Source organism: Talpa europaea, assembly GCF_964194135.1.
Source record: "Talpa europaea genome assembly, chromosome: 4".
NCBI lineage: Eukaryota > Metazoa > Chordata > Mammalia > Eulipotyphla > Talpidae > Talpa > Talpa europaea.
This window is the reverse complement of record NC_140070.1, coordinates 116,377,236-116,391,699: the sequence shown is the minus strand read 5'-3', so window position 1 is coordinate 116,391,699 and position 14,464 is coordinate 116,377,236. Positions and strand designations below refer to the sequence as shown.

Genomic DNA, 14,464 nt, shown 5'->3' with positions numbered 1-14,464 from the left:
GCCCGCGCCCTGTCCTCTCGCCCAGCATCACACTTCGCCTCTGTTGGCAATGTCTGTGTTCATGCCAGTCTCTCCTGGAAAGCTAGGCTTTCCTTTCCGCCTCCCCTCTGAGCCTTCCAGCTGCTCAAAACTGGAAATAAGTCTTTCATGGCTCTTCAGGCTTCCCAGCAGGAGAAGCCGGCCAAACTGAAAATAGGAGGGGGCACTGTGGAGCCCGAGTGTATCAGATTCCAAGAATGTGACTTAGGAGTGAGTGGGCAGCACAGCGGGAAGACTCCGGGTCTAGACAATGTAGTTTTCCCAGCCGGAGTGTTCTTGAAGGAGCGCTCAGCAGAGGACGGAAGTTCCACGTGTTTCTATTGAGCAACTGCAGGGGGGGCGGGGACTCCAAGGCCACGCCCCCTCCTGCATCCCGCGCTCCCGATTGGCTCTTTAGGGCGCCGGGCCGGGACCGCGGGCGCGGGCCGGCTGCCCCTGCAGGCCCTGGAGCTGCGAGCATGGCCTCTCCCGGGGCCCCCGCCCGCCCGCCGGAGTTGCCGGAGAAGAATTGTGGGTACCGCGAGGTACAGTACTGGGACCGGCGCTACCAGGGCGCGGCCGACTCTGCCCCCTACGAGTGGTTCGGAAACTTCTCCTCCTTCCGCGCTCTCCTAGAGCCGGAGCTGCGGCCCGAGGACCGGATCCTCGTGCTCGGTGGGTATCCCGGAGCTGCTCGGGCCGGGGGAGCTGGCCCGGTCAACTCCGTCCCGGCCTGATTCTGTGCAGTTTTCGTGCCTGCCTGCCCCTCTCAGAGGACGCCCGAGTCGGGAGACGAGATGGGTGCTTTCCGAATCTCCGCAGACAGAGCCAAGACATTCTTATCTCGGGGGCTAAGAATCCCTTGGAAAAAGACGGTCTCTCTGAGTCTGAGTGTGGTGGGGGGTCCTGGAGCGCGTTCCGGACCCTCAGGAGGCAGCCTGGAGCACTGGGGAGCTCACAGGACCTCACTCAAGTCCCAACTCCAGCTGGCTGTAGACTGGCTTCTAGAAGTGGGACTGCCGGCCCAAGTCGGATAGGCAGGTGCAGGCACCTCAAACACAATACTGGAGTTTTTCTGTTCGCGCCCATGGGCTCCTCCAGTCACTGTCACCTAGAGTGACTTACCTACCTTTCTCCCAGCCCTAACTCAAACTTGGGCCAGCGTCCCCTGTGAGGGTGGGAACAGCGCCCTCTGAGGTCGGAGGAAATATTGCAGCCGAGGTTGATGCAGTTCCCCTCAGAAACTTGTAGGACCCTAGGAGGTCCAGCTGCCCGCTCAGGGTTCTCTTCCCCTGCCAGCTTTGGGGGCTAGAGTGAAGTTGCATTGAGCAGCCTGTTTCCTTACAACTAAAGGTTTTATGTGGCCATTTGTACAAGCATGTATATGTTTTAAGTGAAATATTTCATGTACATGAGACATCTACAAAACAGTATTGTATGTAAGGTATACGTAATAAATTAATGTGTTTATACCCTATTCAGTTTGAGAAACAGAACATTTCAAGAACTGGAAAGGAAGTAGAACCTACAGCTTAAGAACCTGGAGTTTTGGAGGCAGCTAATTATATTGGGATCTTGGGTTATGTAATCTTTAACTGTGGAATCACAGACCAAATTATAGAATCTTAGCTGTGAAATCGTGGACAAAATACTTAAATTTCTGTGCCTCCATTTTCTCACTCTTATGAAAGTAATAGTACTTATTGGGCTTTTAAGATTATTAAATGAGTGTGAAAGTTACCTAGAACAATGTCTGGCAAAATAAAAAGCCCCATGAACATTCAAGGTTTTCTGTGTGTTTCCCAAATCCCTTTTCCCTAAATTAACTTTACACTCTCTTGAATTTTGTGCTTTTCAACCATTGCATTTATTTATAGATGTATCATAGATCTGCTTTTCAAGCTTTAGTGTGCATTAAAATCACTTGGAAAGCTGGACCCCACACTAATTCTAGGGATGGTTTTAATTCTAGGAATGGTCTATAGTGGACCCTTGGAATTTTTAGTTTCAGCATGCTCACAGCTGATTCTCATGTTGGTGATTGGCAAAGTAATACTGCCTTAAAATCTGCTTGACTGGGAGGTATTTTTTTTTTTTTTTTGGATAGAGGAGAGGAAAGTCTTAAAAATAAAAAAGGAAAACTTATGAGGCCGAACTCCCAAGATCTAATAATAGGACCCACAACTTGGGGAATACCCTATTGTTATATTCACCTCAACAAACATATTGAATACCAACCTAGTAGGTGCAAAGGAATGTGCATCTACTTACGACATTCCCTAGAGGTGGGAGATTAGTATCACAAGACTTAGTCTAGGTTAGTGGTCCTATTGATATAGCTAAAGGTGCAACGTTACCACTGAAAGTGAGTGGGCCTCTTGAAAAACGGGAGACAGTTTAGTCTAATGGTTTAAAAATGCTGACTGGCATGAGACAAAACTGTATCCAAATGTTGGCTGTACCACTGACTGCGTGACCTAGGGAAAGTTTCTTATCTATCCTGAGCACAGACTTAATTTCCCCATTTAGAAAACTGTAATAATAGTATACTTTATGGTTACTGTGAAGATAAACAAGACAGTTCTTACAAAGTGCTTACTTATCATAGATCCAGTGTTCAATGACCATTATTGAACATGATAATTATTGAAAACAGGAATCAGAGAGGCAGAGCAGTCAACTCCAGGACTGTTCAGAGAATGGAGTATCCTGTATAAGGACTTATATATCTGGCCCCCATGGCTCAAACATTGTCATGGCAGATGAATGTGTACGGCTGTCCCAGTTTTGCTATCATTATACTTTACTGATTCTTTCTCCATGCTCCTGTGTCATCACCATGTGACATAGGGATCTTCTGATCACAATTTGACTTCAGTTTGTATTTCGTGTATAATAAGAAAGGACTGAGCAGAGAACTGACGGTCCAGTCGCCATGATCACTGTTTTTCTCGTTATAAGTGAGTGAATTGACATTCTGGTTTACACCTCAGTCTTTTGGTATTGCGATAGCATCACATAGCTCTGGGCTCCCATGTAATGTATACTTGGATCTGACTCAATTTTCCAGGACTCTGCTTTCCTAGAGTCCCACCTAGAAAGGCAATGTCCTTCCCATCTTAGTGGCTAGCCCCAAATCTCTAAGGCATTGGGATCAGAAATCACTGCTTTGTAAGTATGACTGACCCTGTGGCCAGGTTTTTTTTCTCCCTTTATTTGTGGTAAAGTCTTCTTGGAATGTCCATTCTATACCACGGGAAACAAAAGGAGTAAATATAGATTTGTTCACAGTTGGGTAGTGCTCTGAAGGCATAGGAGGTCAGGTAAGGGGATCAGAGATTTCAGCCTGAACTGAGTTAGGGTCTCTTGTTCAACCATCCTCACCCTCTATCCCACATAATGTATCTACCAGAGCTTGTTGTGACTCCAGTGTAGGGAAGCATGCATTGGGTTTTCCAGGTGAGATAGCTTCCTGAGCCCCCAGGGTCTACCGAGAAAGTCAGGAAGGGGTAACAGAGGACCAGCTAACAGTCTTTGACCACCTTGTTCAGGTGCCAAACCCTACTAGATTAGGGATATCCCCAGAGCTGACCCGGTGATCCTCTTAGACAAATGGGGGTTAAAGGCAATCTAATACCAAAAGCCAGAGATCCCCCATGTGCTGTCATTTGGCCCCATTCTTTGGCTGAAACTGACCACAAGAGGGCCTGAAAGAGGCTAATAGATCTTCAAAGGAAGTCATTTCCACTGGGCTGTGGATCCACATCTGTTCTTCTAAGTTCTACCCCTGGTGACCCTGCTCTCTTTGGAACTGCTTTCCAGGCACTTCCCACCAGAGTGTTATGATGTTTCAACTCTCCGGTTGTTATCAGCTTTCCTGAAACCTTTGATTGACCCACCCATCCTGTGTGCTCCTGCAGTCTTTCCCTATCAAAACACTCACCACATTATATGTCAATTGCCTGATTACACATCTGTTTTCCCATGGAAGCATGAACTCTTTGAGGGTGGAGGGACTCTTATTCAGCAGCAGAACCTAATATGAGGTGCCCAATACATACATTAAGGAATTTCAAGGGATCTGCCCCACTATGTTTTCCCACCTAGTTTCCCCTTAACTTGTTAACTCTGCTTGGAAACCAGAGTAGGCTAATAACCCTTAACACGGTCTTCCCAGGGCTGCTATTATCAGAGGTTCTCTGAGAGGTTAGGGATTAGGTATAATACCGTATTATCCTAGTAATAGCATTATGGACCTAATGATGTCGATATTATCCCCTTTCTGAGTTTGAGAAAACTGTGACTCGGATTGGAATGATTTACCTTTTGTGACTAGGGTAATCAGAACCCACATCTTTGAACTCCTGGATTGAGTTTCTGCAGCTATCCTCCAGGTGTTTTAGTTTTCAAATTTAGCACATCACATCCTGCATATAGGCTAGGTATTTTATCTTCATTCTTATGAATCAGAAATCCACATTCCTAGTATGAAAGCAGCCTGACCTAGTTAACACAACTAGGAATGATAGAGCCCGGATATTTGCCCAGGTCTGTAGGCACATGCTCTTTTCTGTACCATGCTGCTTCTTAGTACCAGAAGGATCGGGCTGAGAGAAAATGGTCCAAGGGTGGATGTGTAATCAGGGAGGTGAAAACCCAAAGCTAACCTAGCCCTTTTGCCACCCACCCTTTCCCACCCTAGGCTGCGGGAATAGCGCCCTGAGCTATGAGCTGTTCCTTGGGGGCTTCCCTGACGTGACCAGTGTGGACTACTCATCAGTAGTGGTGGCCGCCATGCGGGCTCGGTATGCCCACGTGCCCAAGCTGCGCTGGGAGACCATGGATGTGCGGGCCCTGGGCTTTCCCAGTGGCTCCTTCGACGTGGTGCTCGAGAAGGGTACACTGGATGCCCTGTTGGCTGGAGAACAGGATCCCTGGACTGTGTCTGCTGAAGGTGTCCACACTGTGGACCAGGTGCTAAGTGAGGTGAGGGAGCAACAATAAAGGCAGGAAGACCAAGAGGTAGGAATTGAAGGGTTGAAATTTCAGAGAAGATTGGAAGAACCCAGAAACCAAAAGGAAGCATGGTTTGGAGCATGAGTGGGTCACCCTCAGGACTGGTTCCCTCAAAGAAGAGGCGATTAGAGTAGGTCATACATAACAGAAGGGGCTGGAGTGCCATAAGGGTGCGGTAGCAGCCCTGTTCCAGAGAACACAGAGTGGAAAGGTGAGCAGCTGATGGAAAGCAGTGCCCCCTGTACCTGCCATCACTCCCACGCTCCTACCTGTTTAGAATATAGCCCTAGTCCCACAGAATAGCCATGGGTAGAGTAGATTCACTCTTCTGCCATGAAAAGCCCTGAGCTACTAGATGTAGAGTAGTACCTGAGTGCACAGTGAGCTGAGGCTCACTGTGAGAGCATCTGGGGGCAATACTGACCTTTGAGAAGCTAAAGTTGGACACTTCACCAATGGCTTCTTTATCTGCCTTGCAGGTGAGCCGGGTGCTGGTCCCTGGGGGCCGTTTCATCTCACTGACTTCTGCTGCCCCCCACTTTCGGACCCGACACTATGCCCAAGCCTGTTATGGCTGGTCCCTGAAGCATGCAACATATGGCAGTGGTTTCCACTTCCATCTCTACCTCATGCACAAGGGCAAAGAACTCACTGGGGCCCAGCTTGCTCTTGGGGCCCAGCTCCTCTCACCCTCTAGATCTCCCACCTCACCTCACTTCCTCCAGGACTCAGATCATGAGGACTTCCTCAGTGCCATTCAGCTGTGAAACCAGAAGCATGGAGTCCTCCCTGCCCTTCTGCTCTGGACTCCTCAAGTAGTTGGAATTCCTGACTCACTGCTTAGGGTTTAGGCCCAAGGTGCTTACATCCCAGGGGATCATGCCTTAGATGGAGCAAGTGAGAGCAATCCCACATCAAACAATACAGCCCAGGTCAAACTCGAGTCCATATCCCAGGGTTTTGGGTTCTCAGATCTCCCTGGGGTCTCCCCAACTTCCTCTCCCACTGCACTGTTTCATCCTCTGGTGCAAAGCTCAGCACAAGCCCTCTGCGTGCCAGTCAGACTGGACATCTGCATCCTTGGAGCCTTTTACTGACCACCATCCAACCTGCATTTAGCCACAGGTGGCTGTTTTTAGACTGATTGATGCTTCTGACCCTAACTCTAGCCCCAGCAATCTGTTCTGCTTAGGTTGTATATTTACCCAAGGAGGCCACATTGTGATGCTGTTCTCAGGCCAGGCTGGCTAGCCTGTGTTTACTTGGCAACCCTTCCCTGCCGGTAACATGCACCTGAGATTCCCAAGCACCTGCCCCCTTCCTCCCCAAAAGGAACTGGAGGCAGTTTGGTCTGACCCTGAGCAGACTAAAGCAGTGGCCACGCGCACACACACACAGGGAGGTCTGTGTTTATTCACACACTCCTGGTACAGTGAAGATGAAGGAACATTTACAAAGGACACTCCTGGGCTGAGAACATCTCTGGGGCCACAGGTGTTGTCCAAAGGTTCAGCGCAGCCCCCATTCGGGGACCCAGGCGTCCAAGGTAAAATCCGACTTGGGCCCTGGGAAGGTGATACTTTGAGGTGGGGGGGCGAGGAGGGGCGGGGTCTGCCGGAGAGCTACCTGGGGTCAGGCCTGGGCAGACTGATCGTGTGGTTGGTTACCATGTGGGGCTTGTCCCATCCCAGACTCAACACAGTCCTATCTGCCAGGCGCAGAAGAGCGTGGTCGAGACCGTGGGGTTGGGGGTGGGGGGGCGGAACCATGAGGGGAGCCAGTAAACAAAGAGTCGGATATAAAAATACAAATGTGCTGAGGAAGTCCCTTAGAAAGAGGCTGAGGCTGGGGTCACATCAGACAGGGATGGGGGCGAGGAGCGGCCTGGAGGGCTGGGCTCAGGTGGGTGGGAAGCTCATGCAAATACGCAGCCACACATCCCTGGCCGCGCGGTCCGACGCCGGCGGAGTCTGCAGACGAGACTGGCCGGAGAGGGGCGGGGCAGGGGAGCCGTGCGGGAGGGGGCGGGCCGGGCCGGGCCGGGGGCTGAGAGCCGCGGGTCTCTGTGTCCGTTCCGGTGCGCGGGGTGGGGCTGCGGCCCGAGGTTCTAAAGTGCATGAGCTCGGCGGCGGGCTCCGGGCTGGTCTGCGCCGCCGCTCCCGCCGCCGCCGTGGTGCTGAAGCGGACAGCTCCGGAGCGTCTGGCGGCGGCGGCAGCGACTCTGACCCCGAGGAGGCGCAGCCCGGCAGCCCCCGCCTGCGGGCGCCGGGGCCGGGGTCGGGGGCGCCGGCAGCCGCATCGCCGGCCCGCGCTCCTGGCCGCTGCGGGGCTGGGCCCGGAGCCCGCCGCCCGAGCCGGCGCGTCTACACTCCGGACGGCGGCTTCTCCCCCATCCCCTTCAGCACGTCGTCTATCCGGTCATCCTCGATCACCACTGCGCAGGGAGAAAGCGCGTCAGCCGCGCGGCCTCAGGGGGCGGCGGCGAAAATGGGCCCCGCGTCCTCGAGCCCGCTCGGTTCCTGCTCGCGACCCAGCGACGCCCCTGCCCCCGCCCGAGGGCTCCCCTCCAGAGCCGCCGGGCCCTTCCCGCCCGAACTCCCGGTGCCCAAGCAGCCCCGCAGCCCCGCGCCCGCAGGGCCCCCTCCCCGCCCGGGAGGAACGCCCCCTCTCCCCAAGGCTCCGAGCCGCGCGGCCTCCCGCGTCCCGGCCCGCCGGCCACCCGAGCGCCTCTCCGCCCGCGCTGCTGGGGAATCCTGTGCTCACGGGCTCTTCTTCAACCCCCATTTCCACAGAGCCCCCTCCTCACGCGGAATCTCCGTGGAGCCCAACCCTCTCCCCAACTTCACCCTCCTGCCACTCACACCCGCTTGACTCTAGCGCCAGCAGAGCCCCCCCCCCCCATGCACACAACCAGGACAGCCGAGCCCTCGGGCCCCCTGCCCTCTTTTTAATCGGACGCCCTTCCCCGCCCGAAGGTTCTTCCGTAGCATCCACCGGCTCCTGGGCTGCTCCTGAGGAAGCGGCGCACCGCCCCGCGATCCTACTTCCAGGCTGCCCCAAATGCCCCGCCGGCCCCTCCCCCTCGCCCGGGGCCGGGGCTCCGCTTCCAGAGGCGGCGCGAGCGAATCCGGGGCACCGCGCCCCCGGGAGAGGGGGCGAGGAGGACGCCACGCCGCCGCAGGGACCCCCTCCCTTCCCTCCAGCCCCGGCGGCCACCGGCCGGCTGCGTCGGTCTGCGGCAAGAGCTGCGGGCGCTCGGCGGGGCGCTGCAGCCGGGGGGGCGCCCGGCGGAGGGTTTCTGGGTCAGGCGACGACTCCGGGCCCCGGCCGCGTACCTCTCTTGGCTCGGCCGATCTGGCCCAGCTTGGGGGGTCGCTTGGCCTGGTTACCCGTGAAGAAGGAGTTGGTGTCCTGCAGGCGGCAGCTGAAGGAGAGATCGGAGCCCTCGGGGTCGGCGCCGAAGCGGCCCATCTTGTCCTCCCCATAGGGCAGGATCTCGGACATGGCGGGCGCGGGGTGGGCGCGAGACTGCGGCGGGCGCGAGTGGCGGGCGGGCTGCCGGACCGGCCCTAGCTCAGCAGGGGAGCCGGCGGAAGGATGAAGTCATGCAGCATCCGGGGCTGCGGAGCCAAGCGGGGCCTCCTCCCCCGCGCCTCCGCCTCCCGGGCCGCTGGGCAGGCGGCGGCGCCGGCGGTGGCGGGGACCGGGCGGGGGCGGGCGCGGGGGGCGGGGGCGGCGGCCGCGAGAGCGGAATGACGATGAGCGCCCCACTGCCGCAGCGCGCGGCGGGCGGGGCGCGGGGGGCGGGGCGCGCGCCGGCCCGGAGGGGGCGGGGTGCGGGACCGGCGCGCGCCCAACTCTCTGGGGTGCGAGGGAACCGCGGTGGGAGGGTCCTGCACAGACGGCGGGAGCGTCGGCTGAGCCGCCGGCGCCCGCCCGGTGGAGGAGGACCTGGCGCTCGGGCTCCGAGCGGCGCGCTGGGGGGCCCTGGGATTAGGGGGCGGGGCCGGGGGGGAAAGCCAGAAAGCTGGGGGCCTTGGAGGGGTTGGGGAGAGGTCGCAGAACCGCGGCGGGGGTGGGGGCAGGGAGGGTCCAGTGCGGGGTGAAGAGTGCGCGACGGCGCGAACCCTCCGGGCCAAACCCTCGGACCAGCAGGTTTCCCCGGGGCTGGCGCGCTCTTCTGGGCTTGAACTGCTGCTCTGGAGTCTGTGTCGCGAAAGCCCTTCTGCGCCTCAGTCAGTCACTGGCTAGCTAGATGTCGGTCCCTTTTGTCTGCTCGTGTCTGTTTCTGCGCCCCTGTCTCTGTGCCACGGCCTCCAGCTACGTCTGTCACTTGCGCGTCTCGGCCCCCCGGAATCTGCGCCCATGCTCGGCCTCTGTATCTGGGTGCCCCTGAGTCTCCGGGCATCTCGGGCTCTCCTAGGAGGGGGTCTCGGTAACCGGGCCAACGCGCGCGCCCCAGGCTAGCCCTCCACCACCAGCCGGGTTGCTGGCACCCAAACTCCGGCTTGAAGCGCCCGCGGCGCAGGAGGGCTCTCCGGGCCGGCTCTGCCAGCCGAGTGCGCGCGGTGTAGGAGGAATGAATGGCGGCGTAGCGGGGATGGGGGTGGGGCGCCTGACTGCAGGTGACGCGGGGAAACCCGGAGCACCTGAGGACGCGACGCGCGCCTATTTGCGATTGCAGGAAGAGGGGGAAGGACGGAGGGCGCCCCCAGCCCGCATTTCGGAGCTCACGTGACAGTTCTTGCCTGCATCCTTTGGAACACGCCCTCTTCACCTCCCACCTCTTCACAAGCGGCATTCCGCCGCGCGTCAGCAGCTCGCTAGCGCAGTGGGGTTCTGGCGCAATCAATGGCCTGGGGCTGTGGGTCTCACTGTTGGCGACAATGACGACAGCACTGATAAGAGTAATAATCATCTGATATGTTCAGTCCTTGGACCTGACTGAGCGTTTCCACTGTCTCTGAAATGCTTTTTAACCTCCTTCCCTCCAAATCGCGATGCTAATGATGCCCTGGTGCTGAGTCTCCTTCCTCCAACAACTTAACCTAGTGATAATCCTGGGGATGCAGAGGCAGGTGAAATAGTGGCTGGCCCTCAATACCAGAATTTGGTGGGGAGGAGCGGAGAGTGCCATATCAAGCCCTCTAGCCTAGAATGAGGACTGAAGCTGGAATTGGAGGCCCAGCTGGAGTGGGAGAAGCCCCTAGACCTGGAAAGACAAAGAGTCCAGAGTCACTCGGAGAGAGTCCAGAAAGTTTCCACCCCTGCTGGGATTGCCCAGCAATGGCTTACAATTCTGGCTCTACCACTTTGTGTATGCCTTTGCACTACAGGCCCATAATTACAGTTTGTAAAAATTAATTCATTTGTACTTGTAATGCTTAAGAAATATACAGAAAAGCAGTCTTTTCCTCAAGCATTTACACAATATGCATGCCTCTTGGAGCCTCCGTGTTCTAGTGTGAAGCATAGAGATGATAGAAACTACATTAAAGACTGTTTGGTAAATGAAATTTTTGCCCTGAAGTGATTTGTCTCAGGAAATAATGAGCTACCTCTCACCCAAAGTGCCAGAGGGGCCATGACAGTTCTTGCCAAGGACTAGATGACAGCACTGGTGAGGAATTGCAACAATTCTTTTCTACCATACCCCCTCCTCAAGAAGACTGGAGGAATCACAATTTAACTTGGAATTCCTTTAATTAGCACCTTCTTAAATAATCTTCTTACTGTTCCTGCTCTCCATGCTGGATCATGACTAAAGCAAAAGACCTAAGTGAAAATTATAAAGACAAAGCAATATACAAACTTCAGTTATGTTGAAAGTTCCACATCCCTTCCTATGAGACAAAATTCATTTTCACAGTAAAATGAAATAATGTTTGTTTGTGTTGAATTTCTTAATCAGAAATCATAACCATGTGGATTCCATCTATATGTTCTAAACAGAACAATATACCTTTTTACAACTGAGTATTGGTGGCACATTTATCAAGTGGAGATTGTGGAATAGGTTGAAGAGGATCTCCCCTAAAATTCATATCCCCCTGGAACCTCAGAATGTGGCCTTATTTAGAAATAAGTGTTGGGGCCTCCCTGGTGTCACAAGAGGTTAAGACCAACCTATGGAGCTGTCTGCAGCCACGGCAGCACGAGTTCAATGCCCGGCCAGAGAGCTACCCACATGGCACAGCAGACCTCTCCTGTCTTTCCCGCTGCTCCCCTCAACAGTGTATTTTCAGTAAATCTGTCTATTCTGTTCCTCACTCTGTCTCTGGTGAGTCCTCTCACTCCTCTGGCCTGTACCCCAGTTCTTATATGCATAAATAAATAAATCTTTAAAAAAAAAAAAAGAATGGGACAGATTCACAAAGATATACACACTGGGAAGAAAGGAATATAAAAGAGCAGAGACAGAAGTGACGCATCTACAAGCCAAGGAACACCAAGGATTGCCAAGAACCACAAGAAACTGGAAGAGGCAAGGACGGATTCTTCCCAGAGCCTTCTGAGGAAGCATGGTCCTGCTCATAACTTTATTTTTTAGTTCTAGACTCTAGAATTGGGGCCTCCCTGGTGGCACAGCGGTTGAGCGCTGGGCTGAGAAGCTGCCCACAGCCTCTGCAGTGCCGGTTCGATCCCTGGTCACCGGCAAGGGTCCCACATGGCACGCAGACCTCTCCTGCCACCCGCTGCTCTGGTCAGCAGTGTACTTCGTCAGTCTACCTGTTCTGCTCCCCGCTCTGACTCTGGTGAATTCTCTTACCCTCCCACGCTTCTGACTGTACCCAGTGCTTGTATAAATAAATAAATTTTTAAAAATAAATAAGTAAAAAATAGACTCTAGAATTGTGAAAGAATAAGTTTCTATTACTTTAAGCCACCCAGTTTGTGGTACTTTGTTACAGCAGTCCTAGAGGGTAAATCAAGATTATTTGGGGCTATCTTGCTACATCTCTCATGATCATGGTCACTTTCCTTAAACTATTTTGGGGGGCCCTTTCCTCCCACCCTGCCCACTAGAAGGAAGCCCATGCCATGAGAGTATTTCCTTCTATTTAGCAGAGATTGATAAATTACAAAAAGGAATGAGGCAGATCTGTGTGGGCTGACATGGCTTCCAAGGCCAAGAATGTCACCAAATAACCAATGTACAGTATGACTTCATGTATGTGGAAATAGTATATACGTGTGCAGAGGCGACACACAGACATGCATGCACATAGTCTATGCTTAGGTATGTAAATACATATAAAATTTTTTGGAAGATAACACACCAAGTCATTAATAATGGTTCTCTAAGGATGATACTGAGATCCTGGCAGAATGAACTTCATCTTTTATTCTATGTATTTTTTTTTACATAAAGACAATTTATTTTAACAGAAAATAATTTGAGGAGACAGCAACCATAGTGACCTCCCTTCCTGTGGGTGCTTTCAGATGGGATGGGAGTGACATCCTCAATCCACCCTAATTTCATTCCTGAGGTCTCACTGTGCCCCAGGTTCAGGAGTCTGGGTCAGATTTCCTCCTGTGGCCCAGAGTCTGATGTGGAGGGCAGTGATGCACAGTTCCTTATACCTCTGGGTGGACAGAAGGGCAGCATATTGAGAGGATTCATCTCAGTCAGCCTTCAACTTCAGCCCACTAGTTACACAAGAGATAATTTCCTTGCCAGAAAGATCTGTGACATAGACAAAAGTGTCACTGAAGTATGCAAAGATGTGGCAGACACAAAATACATTGTCCCCTTCAGCCACCTAAGACCCAAGGCTGATGACTTGTTCTTTCTTCTCCTTGTGAATCAAATCTTCTCCAGACTCTACCATCAGAAAGAGCTATTCAATGTGCTTTTGTAATATATTACATCTGCAATAAGGCTTTAATAATTTTTTTCAAGATTTATTTATTTATGCATACAAGAACTGGAGTATAAGCCATTAGGTGCTGGGGGGTGAGAGAATTCACCAGAGAGAGTAGGGAGCAGAACAGACAGATCTACTGAAGTACACTGCTGAGTGCAGCAGCAGGTGAGGCAGGAGAGGTTGATGTGGGTTGCTTCCTGGCTGGCTGGGGATCAGAACTTGTGCTGCAGTGGCTGGCCACAGCTTGATAGCGCAGGGAGGCTGGCTTTCACGATTTTTAAAAAAGCTTTAAAAACAATGATATAGACTCTTTACTAAACATCATGTCCTGATCCTATTACTTGACTTGGACAAGAGAACATTATTTAAGAGCATAGAGTTTAGATTCAAATCAAGGATCTGCTTTCTACCTTTTGTGTGACTTTGAATATACTATTAAGCTTTCCTGTCCTTTAGGTTCCTCACCTGTAAAATAGGGACAATATTATTGGCAGAATCTGTCTTACTGAGTCATTGTGAGTATTAAATAAATTAACAGATGTAAAGTGCTTAGATAAATTCTTGACCATAGGACTGTGCCAACCACTCTTCTAGCTGTTTTATATTAATAGCTATGTTACCCATCTACCCTCATGGCACTTATGAAGCCATTTTTCAGATGAGGAAATTGAGGTATACAGATGTTAAGAATCACACACAACTAGTAAGTAGCAGAACTGGGATTCAAAGCCAGGCAATCTGCCTCTTTCCTAGAAAACTATTTTGCATCATGAGTTGAAAGAAATATATATTTCTTTCAATAACAATAACAATGAGAACCCATCTGCCATATCCTCTCTAGAAGAGTAAGGGGAGATAGCAATTTTTCAAGTCAGACATACCTGGACTCAAATTTGGACTCAATTATTTGTGAGTTGTATGATATTTATGGAGATACTTGAAAGTTCTGACCCTTGATTTTCTTCATCTGTGAAATGGAAATAATCATCCTTACAGTTGCTGTGAGAATTAATACAGCCACAACTCTATGGTCCAGTACTTACCTAAGCACATTTTACATAGAAAAGTGCTGTATACCCTTGCTATTTCCAGTATGGCATTGCAGCAGCTATCAGGATATTTCTAATAAGCCTGCTGCCAAAAGGTCCTTATGCAGGGCCTCCCTGGTGGCACGAGGGGTTAAGCACCACACTATGAAGCAATCTACAGCCTCTGCAGCACGAGTTCGATCCCCAGCTGGCCAGGGAGCAACCCACATGGCGAGGCAGACCTCTCCTGCCGCCCGCTGCTCCCCTCAGCAGTGTATTTCGGTCAGTCTGCCTGTTCTGTTCCCCACTCTGTCTCTGGTGAATCCTCTCACCCCTGCATCTCTGGCTTATACCCCAGCTCTTGTATGCATAAATAAATAAATCTTTAAAAAAAACTTTAATAAGACAAAAGGTCCTTATGCAGTAGTTTTGGTTACACTCACATGACCATGTCCTGGTGGAATTTACCATGGAGCAATACTAACATATTTCACTTCATTCAGGTTTGGAGAAGAGTTGAGTGCATGTTAC

At 52.3% G+C, this 14,464-nt stretch overlaps 2 protein-coding genes across 2 annotated transcripts; one reads left to right on the top strand and one right to left on the bottom strand.

Annotated features, from left to right (window-relative positions):
• Positions 1-497: 497 nt before the first annotated feature.
• On the top strand, positions 498-5,801 carry EEF1AKMT4 (EEF1A lysine methyltransferase 4; the record flags this gene model as incomplete). The annotated part of the gene is made up of 3 exons (XM_084231319.1): positions 498-693; positions 4,721-5,004; positions 5,514-5,801. The coding sequence occupies 3 exons, from the start codon at positions 498-500 to the stop codon at positions 5,799-5,801; spliced, it is 768 nt and encodes a 255-aa protein (XP_084087445.1).
• A 2,475-nt stretch (positions 5,802-8,276) lies between these two features.
• Positions 8,277-8,756, bottom strand: CAMK2N2 (calcium/calmodulin dependent protein kinase II inhibitor 2). The gene has a single exon (XM_084231072.1). It carries the CDS (start codon positions 8,536-8,538, stop codon positions 8,338-8,340), a length of 201 nt encoding a protein of 66 aa, XP_084087198.1. The 5' UTR covers positions 8,539-8,756; the 3' UTR covers positions 8,277-8,337.
• Positions 8,757-14,464: the final 5,708 nt, after the last annotated feature.